At 66.9% G+C, this 10,816-nt stretch overlaps 1 protein-coding gene across 2 annotated transcripts in view; it reads right to left on the bottom strand.

Moving 5' to 3' along the window:
* Nucleotides 1-5,036: 5,036 nt before the first annotated feature.
* SCARB1 (scavenger receptor class B member 1) overlaps nt 5,037-10,816 on the bottom strand; it is a 51,964-nt gene continuing 46,184 nt past the window's right edge. The window contains 2 exon segments of one of the 2 annotated variants that reach the window (NM_001082788.1): nt 5,040-5,786; nt 8,603-8,731. In NM_001082788.1, coding sequence (NP_001076257.1) covers nt 8,603-8,731 — 129 coding nt within the window. In that variant the 3' untranslated portion in view covers nt 5,040-5,786. 2 annotated transcript variants of the gene reach the window in all.

Here is a 10,816-nt window from a genome sequence, read left to right as displayed (position 1 = left end):
CACTAACCTGGCAGGTGCCATGGTGCGGCCGGCCACACAGCCCCTCCCAGACAGCAGTGCCGGGTCCCAGTCCCGGCTGCTCCCTGCTGGTGCCCCTGGAAAGCAGCAGAGGATGCCCCAAGTGCTCGGGCCCCTGCACCCACGGGGGAGCCCCGGATGCAGCTCCCGGCTCCTGGCTTCAGCCTGGCCCCGCCCCGGCTGCTGTGGGCATCTGGGGAGTGAGCCAGCGCATGGAAGATCTCTCCTGTCTCTCTGCATCACTCTTCCTCTCAATAAATAACGGAAACTCTGAATAACGGGGGTGGGAGTTCCGGCATCCACACCCCACCTCAGCCGTCCCGGCTTCAACACCCAGCTCCGGCTCCTGACCCTGGGGCGGCCGTGACGGCTCCAGGGGTTGGGCTCCTGCCTCCCACGCTGGAGACCCGGATGGAGCTCCCGGCTCCCTCTAGGACAAGGGCACTGCAGGCATGGTGGGAACGAGCCCGCAGGTGGGAGCTCCCCCCATCTCTCAAATTGATTGATTGATGAAAGAGTTTTGCAGACCTGGTAACTTCACAAAATTTGCATGACACGAACTGTTCGCTTCTTAAACAGGAACATCCGGCCGCACTTCAAAAGGTTCGTGGAAATGAAATTACTTCGCTGTAAAAAATGTTGAAATCCAGCGCACAGCTTTTTCCTATAAGGATTTTCCGTGAACTTTTTGAAGGACCCTGTTTGCATGAATTTCACATTTTTTTGCATCGAGATGAACTTATTTTTAATCCATGTTTTCATGGACGCTTTCGAAGTCTCTTTTGCAGCAGGCCCGGTTCCTGAATTAGTCACTCTTTGCCATGTACTCACAGGGCCCAGGGCCCTGCAAGGCTGGACCCACAGCGCCCCCTGGCGGCCGAGGCCCGCACTCACGACCTGCAGCGGGCCTGGGCGGCGGGACTCATAAGCCGCACCCCAAACCCCCCTGGCGCCGCCAGCCGCCCGGCACAGGCTTACCACGCGCACATTCCAGAAGCGAGCACCCACCCCCCGACGCGGGGCTGCCGTCAGGGGCTCAGAGTGGAACGACGGGGACACAGCGTGGTCGGTGGGCTCACAACCGAAGGTCACACAGGCCCGGCCCCGCTGTCTGGGCTGGAAAGGGGCCTGATGTCCCCGCTCTGACGTCTCCGGGTGCTCTGAGCGTGCCTCGGCAAGGGCGTGTTATAAACTGCAGAGCACTGTCCCCACCCGAGTGATCGGAGCATGGGCTCAGAGCCCTGTTGGAACAGCGTTGCCTGCATGCGTGGACCCGCGGCTGACCCGCCGTCACCCCGCCCCGTCTTCAGCGTTGCCTGCACGCGTGGACCCTCAGCTGACCCGCCGTCACCCCCTCCCCTGTCTCCAGCGTTGCCTGCACGCGAGGACCCGCGGCTGACCCGCCGTCACCCCCCCCCCGTCTTCTCCAGCGTTGCCTGCACGCGTGGACCCGGAGCTGACCCGCCGTCACCCCCCCCCCCCGTCTTCCCATCTGTCAGGCGGTCCCACCGCGGGTGCTGCTGCCAGGACTGTGCCGTGGTCACTGCCGCTGCCGCCAGCGCTGTCGTGGGGCCCGATGCTCCCCTCTCTGGCCTCGGGTGTCCAGCGGCCCTGGGTGGGCAGGCAGGTGTGGGGAAGATGGGACTCCCAGGGAGCTCCTGGCCTCTTCCAAGTGTCCGTTCCTCAAGCGCCCACCAAGAGCCCCGGACTCAGCCCGGTGCTGCGGGCCAGCCGCCCCCATGCTCCCAGATGTCCTCCTCCAACTCCCATCCCCGGGCTAACACCGCAGAGACCCGGGGTCTCCCCGCCCCCACGGCCCTAGCTCCAGCCGCTAGTCTGCCCACGTCCGCCCCCGCAGGACTCCGCACCACGCCCGCCCACGCTCACCCCTGGTGGCAGGGACAGCGGTCCCCGCCCCACCCCGTGGCGCCCACCAGCACGAGGTCCCGGCCGCAAGGCCCTGCCTACTCTGCAACCCCCTCCAGGCCCCGCCCAGTCCAGCGCCCGCCCCCCGGCCACGCCCAGGGCTGGCCTGCGTCCCCTCAGGGCCTTTGCTCGTGCCCTTCCCGTGCCCGAAGTGCTCGGCCCTGCAGGCACCAGCGTCGAAGGTCTGCGAGGGAACTTCTAGAATGCTCTCCTCCCGGAACCGCCTCTGCCCCAGCCGCTCCTCTCCGCGCTCACTCCTGGCTCTGCTTCCTCCCCGGCGCCAGGGCCCCTCGGGGCTCCGGCCGGGGCTGTGCTCACGGCGGACGAGGCTGGAGCCCTAACTGGACCCAGATCGACCCTTGGAGCTGCGTGCCCACGCGGCCTCCCGGCTTTCACGCCTGCACCCTGGCGCCCAGACAGCCTCCCGGACACGCCCTGGCCGGGAGTCCCTGTCTCCGTGTCTTCTGCTGGGGACCCGGCCCAGGCCAGCTCTGCACCCAGGGCGGGCCCCGGGCCCGGCGGGACGGAGGGGCAGAGGGGTCCGCGTGGCGCGTTAGGAGGGACGGCTGGGCGCCTGCCCGAGGCTCAGCACGCGGCCGTCACCGCGACTCCTCGGCTTTCCCGGGCCGGCCCCGCAGGGGTCAGCATGCAAGTAGCCGGGACAAGGCCGAGCAACCGGCCTGTCCCCTCCGAGACCCTGGGGGAGACGCGTAAAGACCAGGCCGCGGGTACCACCCCCAATTCAGGACCCACTGGCTGGGCTCCTAGAGGCCAGGCTGAGACCTGTGTGCACAGCTCGCCCCCCAGTGGCCAAGCGCAGCACTGCCCGGCAGCCCGGCTGAGGCCGAAGCGGGGACCAACGTGGGGTGGGGTGGGGGCTCCTCTCCCGGACTCGGCAGGGGCAGGTGCAGGTCAGGCCGCTGCCTGGAGGATGGACGCTGGGGACCTGCACCCGGGCTGGGCGCCCCGCAGCAGACGGGGGACCTCCACAGCGCCAGGGCGGCGCCGGATGGCGGCCCCAGCCCTGCACCCACCCCCCTCATCCCATCCCGCAACGGCCAGAGGGAGACCCCGGGGGACCACGGAGGGGCGGAACCGTGAGCCCCTCGGCCAGCGTTTCCTCAAACAGTGAGCACCCCACTGAGCCGAGGCTAGCTGAGGGCCTGACCCAGCAGGTACCCAGGGCTTCGCACATTCTAGAACATTCTACGTAGTGTACTGACGGCGGCTCCCGCCCTGAGCCTCATGGGGGCGCTGGGTGCAACCTGTCAGGGGGACGACCATGGGCCTGGGGCTCGGGAGAGCTTCTTGTCCACGGGCCCAGCCCCAACCCCCCCTCTCCAGGGACAGGCCAGAGGCTGGTGTCCACGCGACTTCCCTGCCACGACACGCGACCGCCACGCCGTCATGGACGCAGGGAGTCCTGGTCTTGGCTTTGCCGACAGCTAAGTGGACGCAGACTCCCGAGAGGCGCCGGGACTTGCTGGGGACTTGCACTCTGAGAGCAGAGGAGACCAAACGGTGGCCGCCCCCCAGGGAGGGAGGGAAATGTCCCCCCTTGGCAGCTTCATTCACATCGGAGCGCGACACGGCTCTCCTTCAGGTGGTCCCGGCCAACGAGGGTGAGGCAGGCGGGCAGAGACTGAAGCGGTGGCCTCTGTCCCTGCCCCCGCCACGCGCTGGGTGGGGACACCAGCGCCGGGGCAGGGACACCCTGCTGCCTGGGTCTCTCTCAGGGCCGTGCCGCGTGGGCTGGCCCTGCTGCCCATGAATCTGAGACAGGATGCGTGGAGCCCTGGGCACCGGGCAGGGCTCCCTCGGGTCTACCGCTCGCCTGCACCTGCCCCGGAGTGGCAATCCCACCTGGAACCCGTGTGGTGGGGCCTGCCGGGGTGGGGTGGGGACACGGAGACCACACAGCTCCCAAAGGCCCTGTCCCAGTGAGGATCCGCGCCACGCCCAAGGGGCCTGCACGTGGGGAACCACCAGAAAAGCGTCTCTCTCTTTTAAAAAGATTTATTTATTTATTTGAAAGAGTTACAGAGAGAGAGGAGAGGCGGGGGGGGGGGCAGAGAGTCTTCCATCTGCTGGTTCACTCCCTAATTGGCCACAATGGCTGAAGCTGTGCCAATCTGAAGCCAGGAGCCAGGAGCTTCTTCCAGGTCTCCCACGCAGGTGCAGGGGCCCAAGCACTTGGACCATCTTCCACTGCTTTCCCAGGCCACAGCAGAGAGCTGGATGGGAAGTGGAGCAGCCGGGACTTGAACCAGCGCCCATATGGGATGCCAGTGCTGCAGGCAGCGGCTTTACCTGCTACGCCACAGCGCCGGCCCCCAAAACCTTCTCTTTTAATTCCACTTACCTACTCATGACGGCTTAAAGCACCCCCAGATGCCACACAGCTCGTGTGTGTGTGTGTGTGTGTGCGCACGCGCGTGTTTCTGCACACAAAGCAGACAGGAAGCTCAAGGAAGCCAGCAGAGGTCCCGCCCCTCCGTTGGGGACCTGTGGCCTCCAGGACCAAGTGCGTGGAAGTCTGCCCCAGGTCCTTCATCCCAGCAGCCCACGCAGACTGCGACACTACGCCAGAGCCACGTGAACCCCCGCATGTGCCTCGCTTTGCACAGGGCCGGGCCCCCAGAGCCCAGCAGGGCGAGGGGTGAGCGGCTCAGAGGCTCCAGGTACGAACGCAGAGGGCAGCGTCGCGTGCAGGGGGCAGGGACACCGAATCCCGGCCGAGAGCTGCTCCGTGCGCGCCCCAGCAGGTGCACGACCCCGCCCTGCCGTCCAGGGCTGGACGCCTGAACCCAGGCTGAAGACGTTCCGAGGGCCCCAGCCCTCCTCCGAGCCACCTCTCGCCAGCCGAGCCACCTCTCGCCAGCCGTGGAGGTGACCCGGGAGTGGCCCCAAGGGACTTCCTGCTCGTCCACACAGGCAGGGGGTTTGCTTGCCCCCAGGGCTTCCACGGAGGCAGAAGCTGAGATACGCACAAGGCTGGACTCTGCAAACAGGGAGGCAGGTGAGCAGCCCGCCCAGGGTGGGGTGGGGTTCCGGGGGTCCCAGCCCCAGACCACAGGCTGCCAGACTCCAGCTCAATTTCTACAAAGGTTTATTGCTTTAATAGATTTGTAAAAGGTGCTAAAACTCAATTGTTTTCCAGTAGAAAAGGGACAGACCTGTCCCAGGGCCCAGGCAGACGGCCCCCACCCCCACCCCCCAGGAGGTCACCTGCCTCCACTTTGGCACCTGAGGAGTCAGGGCCCCCGTGGGGACAGCCGGGCAGGGCCACAGGGGAGTGGCCGGCTCAGTGCAGGCTGATGTCAGTTTAGGCTGGAGAGCAGGCCGGGGGGCAGGCCCGGGGAGCCACAGGCACCTCCTGGGCTCACACCCTCCGCCGGGGCCCAGGCAGGCAGAGGATGGGGGCAGCTCTCAGTCAGGGTCTGGCACTAAGCCCTCGCCCCCTGCCCACCCGGACCCCGGGGGATTCCCAGGTCCCTCCCATGTGGGTTGCCGGACTCAGGTCTGATGGGAGGCAACCAGGGAGAGGCGGGGCCGGGCTCAGCCGGGACAGGACACAATGCCCACTGCAAGCTGGCTGGGGCCTGGGGGAGTCCCCCCGAGAGAAGGTTCTAGAACAGTGCTATGGCTGCCCCTCCTCCGGGCCCCCGGCGACAGGTGCATCCCTGAGTGCCTGCAGCACAAGGGCAGGTGTGCAGACAGGGGTGTGGCGGCGGGGGTCAGGCCGTGGGGCCGGCGGGCGGTCCGCAGGGCGAGTCCTGGAGGAGCGGGGTATGCGGGCCGGCGGGCTGCTCCGGGCCGGCGGCCAGGCTCTGCCGGCGACCCTGCGGAGAAACGGAAGCCAGTCACGGGCCCAGCCCCAGCCCCGACCCGGCCACGCGGACCCACGGGCCCGGGAGGCCGTGGCCAGGGCTCCAGGCTCACGAGCCTCCCCATGGCTCTGCCCCCAGCCCCCGAGAGGGGGAACCCGAGGCCCAAAGCGGAACCGGGCGTGCACCACGATCAACACGCCACAACCAGACAAGACCACTGCGTGCCACAGACACGGAGCCGGGGACAGAGCAGCACGAGACAGAAGGCGCGGCCCACGCAGACATGAACCTGGACACGCGGGCTGGTTCACGCATGCGCACACATAGGCTCTGCGCTCTCCACACATGCGCACACATGCTCCCTTCACGCATGCGTACACATGCCCGCGCGCTCCAGTTCACGCATGCGCACACACAGGCTCTGTAGGAAAAGTGCTACACAGCGAATTCCTGGCTACCGAGCCTCTGGGGAGGCGGGGAAGGGCCTTGGGGAGATGGGCGGGGACTGCGAGGGCCGGAGACGGGACCGGAGGTCGGCGGTGGACTGGTCTGGGTGGGAGGAGACACAGAGGCCGCAACTGATCTAGTGTAAGAGTGGAAAGATTGGGGAGGAAGATGATGACAGTGCCTCGTCCCCGGGGCAGAGGCCACCAGGAACCCAACACTGCACAGCCGGGGGTCCTGCTTGCCCCCAGGGCCGGGAACCCCCGACACTGCACAGCCCGGGGGTCCTGCTTGCCCCCAGAGCCAGGAACCCAACACTGCACAGCCGGGGGGGTCCTGCTTGCCCGCAGAGCCAGGAACCCAACACTGCACAGCCCGGGGGTCCTGCTTGCCCCCGGGGCCGGGAACCCCCGACACTGCACAGCCGGGAGGTCCTGCTTGCCCGCAGAGCCAGGAACCCAACACTGCACAGCCCGGGGGTCCTGCTTGCCCCCGGGGCCGGGAACCCCCGACACTGCACAGCCGGGAGGTCCTGCTTGCCCCCGGGGCCGGGAACCCCCGACACTGCACAGCCGGGAGGTCCTGCTTGCCCGCAGAGCCAGGAACCCAACACTGCACAGCCCGGGGGTCCTGCTTGCCCCCGGGGCCGGGAACCCCCGACACTGCACAGCTGGGGGGTCCTGCTTGCCCCCAGAGCCAGGAACCCAACACTGCACAGCTGGGGGGGGGTCCTGCTTGCCCCCGGGGCCGGGAACCCTGACACTGCACAGCCGGGGGGTCCTGCTTGCCCCCGGGGCCGGGAACCCTGACACTGCACAGCCGGGGGGTCCTGCTTGCCCCCGGGGCCGGGAACCCTGACACTGCACAGCCGGGAGGTCCTGCTTGCCCCCGGGGCCGGGAACCCCCGACACTGCACAGCCCGGGGGTCCCACTTGCTCACGGCCGCGTCTGAGGCTGTCAGGCCCAGTGGGCACGGGAGCCCCCATGTGAGGAAGTCACAGGCTGGGGGAGCCCTGGCTGCAAGAGGGGGCTCCCAGGGCAGACACGGGAACCAGACCCCAAGGAGCCGGCGCCTCCTCCCCTCCCCCTTTTGTGTCACTGAGGAAGCAGGACTGAGAGGGACAGAGATGGACGAGGAGACACCAGAGGTCCAGCATCTCCCCGAAGGGCCGCCCTGGGCTGCTGTCCAGGCTGTCCACGGCACGAGGGCACGGCGGCCCGGGAGCTGCCCCTGCCTGTGCGTCTCAAGACCCCCATCTGAGCCAGCGAGGCCGTCCCCACCCCCACAAGCAGGCATCCTGGGGTCCACTGCCCACGCCCAGGAGCAGGGAGAGGTGAGGGCCTCCCGCAGGGGCTGGGGCCCCAGGCCCACTGAGGACGCTGCAGTTCCTGCACACGCAGGGCGGCCGGGCCTCTCGGCACATGGACGGGAACGGGCGTCTACTGGGAAGAGGAGACCCTGGCTTTGCTTTAGTCAGGGAGGCGGCGGGGACAGCAGGAGGTCCTGTGTCCAGGGCGCTGCAGCCATGGGGCTCTGACCCGGCTCCCTGCCCCCCCCCCCCGCCTGGGGACCCCGCGCCTGCCTCGGAGAAGCGCCCCGATCTACCTCCCCTCGCCAGCCCGGGCAGAGGCGGCCGAGAGCCCCCGCGAGCCGAGCCGGGCCGGGCCTCATGCCCTGGCCTTGGGTTCCCGGGGACGCTGTTTCAGCCAGACGGGCCCAGCCTCAGGAGGGCGAGGGCGGCGGCATCCTCAGAGGCTAAAATAGCAGCTATCATCTGAGGCGCCGCTCAGCCCTGCCCGGCCTCAAACTGGAGGGCCTGCGGCTGCGGCCACGGCCACGGCCACGGCCACTCAGACCTCAGGCCTGCAGGGGCACAGCTCGGGACAGAGGGGACCCCCGAAGGCAGCGCCCGCTTGTCCCGCAGGCAGGGGTGCCGGGCACCACCGGGGGCCTGCGTCTGAATGCGTGCAGGGAGCCTCTGCTCGGCGCTCACAGGCTGACCGTCCTCCCGCTGCCCTGACATCCAGACTGGCCGGCACCGCCCATGGCTCACGCCCGGGTTCATGCTGGTGCCCAGTCTGGCAGCACAACTGGCAGGCCCTGTCCTGGGCATACAGCTGGTGCTCAATGGATGCCTAAATTCTTTGTTCTCAGCCAAGCAATCTGGACTTCGACCAACGTTTCTCCGACAGGGGGTTCCTGGCCCTTCTACCTCCAAACCCCGAGGTCCCGGGATCCACCACCCACTGGGAACCGGGACTGCAAACCAGGCCGTGTGGGTCCCCCGTCGGCAGAGGCTCCAGGCCGAGCTGGGGCTGAGCAGGGGCCGGAGCCGCGGGCGTGGCCGGGAGGGCGGCGGGGCGTGGCGTTACCTGGTACCCACCTACAGCCTTGCTTCTTGGAGCACAGTGCCCTTGGGGTCTGGCGTCATCAGGGATTCAGAGTAGGCCTGAGCGGCCTCCTTATCCTTCGAGCCCTTTTTACTACTACTCCAAAATAAATAGCACTTCTCCTAGAAGACAACCAAGCTGGTTTAGGGCGGCCGCTGCCGCAGACTCTCGCGTTAGCACGGTCTCGCCGTGAGGAGGGCAGAGGGGAGAGCGGGTGCGGGCTCGGGGCTCCCACGGCCCTCAGCAGCTGGGCTGGGCTCTCGGACAGACGCGGGCCGGCCGAGGCCGCAGGACCGGGCAGCAGAGAAGCAGCGGGGCAGCGGGTGGAGCGGACGAGAGGTGGAGTTTTCTGTTAAAATACTTTTGATTTCTTAAAAAATGGCTTGAGAAGAAACAAGCTCTCTGAAGAGGAGCTGAAATGCAGTGAGTTAACTGGCATGCGGCTAAGCAAGAAAGCAGGGCAAACACAGAAAACGAGTAGGACATAAGCCTGCTGAGCCACAAAAAAAAAAACAAAAAACAAAAAACACAGACCTCATGGGACCCAGATCAATCACGGGGCCCCTGGGGAATCTGCAGGGACAGGAGCCTGAGCCACAGGACACAGGACCTGGCAGGGTCCCCGTGGGCATCAGGGGAGGGGACCCTGGCCAGCACCTTCCTGCTGTGTCCCCTGCTGGAGGGGGATGAGGAGCCATGCGGGGGGACTGCCGCGGGGTTCCTGCAGGCAGTGTCCCCGGCTGGGAGCGTGGCCTCTGTCCCTGGCGCCCTCCCTGCGTGATTCAGCGAAGGGACCACAGGCAGCTCTCACTGGCTGGCTGCAGTCAGAGCCCAGCTGGGCACCGGCTCTCCAGGGGCCACCGCACAGAAGGCGGCTCCCAACAGGGCCGTTCAACCCGCCCGGCGCAGGGCACAAACCCTCAAGGCCCCTGCACAGTGAGAGCGGGCAGCCTGGGAAGAAGCCGGGGTCTGGTTCCAACGGCCAGGCCGAGAGCCCAGAACGCCTGGTCTCAGCAGAGGCCATGGCGGAGGGCGACGTGGGCTGCAGCGGCTGCACCAGAGCGAGAAAGCAAGCACGGAGGCAGGCTGCCCACGCCCACGAGGGCAGGAGGCTCTGGGTGGTGTCAGGTCTCACGGCCCAGCCTCTCAGGACTCCTGGCCTGGGGCTGGCAGCCCTCCCTGCCCACCCACCGGCCATGGTGTAGCTCCGGGCCTTTCCTTAAGCCCTGCGGGGCCAGCGCTGTGGCACAGCAGGGTAAGACACTGCCCGCAGTGCCGGCATCCCGTGTGGGCCCCGGCTGTCCTGGCTGCGCCACTTCCCATCCAGCTCCCTGCTGATGCACCTGGGAAGCAGTGGAAGACGGCCCAGTGCTGGGGCCCCTGCAGCTGCGTGGGAGCCGTGGGAGAAGCTCCTGGCTTCAAATCGGCACAGCTCTGGCCATGGCGGCCATTTGGGGAGTGAACCAGCGGATGGACGATATCTCTCTCTCTCTGCCCCCCCTTCTCTCTCTGCCTCTCTCTCTCTCTGCCCCCACTTCTCTCTCTGCCTCTCTCTCTGCCTCTCTCTCTCTCTGCCTCTCTGTAACTCTGCCTTCCAAGTAAATTAAAAAATCTTTATAAACAAACAACAGAAGAGCAAGTTCTTTCCCGCCCGTCTCCAGACCTCGGAACCAGTTCACCATACAGCAGCTGTCCAGCGCAAGGCGCCGTGGCTCCTGTCACACTGGGAATCGGTCCCAAGCGTCTCAGCCTGCATCCCAGGGCCGGGGGACCTGCCCGTGCCTGAAAGCAGCCCCAGCTCCACCTTAGCTTTCTCCCCCCACCCTCACTCCCCGCCACGCCAGCCTGGCCATCCCTGCCGTGGGCCTTTGCACTGGCTGTCCCTGCCACTGGGTTATTGTTTTCCTGCCTTCTTAGTGTTCACATGGGAGCTTGAATTGTACCTCTTCCGAGATGCTTTTCCTGGGGCTCTGAGCCGGTCCCCCGCGCCCTTGAACACTGCAGGTCTCAAAGACTTAAAGTGAAAAAAGGGAAGACGCTTCTTCCGTTCTGCTCCCAGGTGGGAATGGCCCTGGGATGATCAGTCTCACCTGCTGTTTAAACGCACCGCGGCCGTGAGAAAGCCTGGCCTGGGAGCCAGCGCGTGGCTCGGTGCACCTCGTCCTCGGCTCGCGGCTGTCCCCGTCCCCCCAGGGAGACGACCTCGC

The sequence above is a fragment of the Oryctolagus cuniculus genome, chromosome 21 (assembly GCF_051225735.1).
Source record: "Oryctolagus cuniculus isolate XC-2025 breed Fujian yellow rabbit chromosome 21, ASM5122573v1, whole genome shotgun sequence".
Taxonomy (NCBI): Eukaryota; Metazoa; Chordata; class Mammalia; order Lagomorpha; family Leporidae; genus Oryctolagus; species Oryctolagus cuniculus.
The sequence above is the reverse complement of the archived record's forward strand: the minus strand, read 5'-3'. Positions and strand labels throughout refer to the sequence as shown.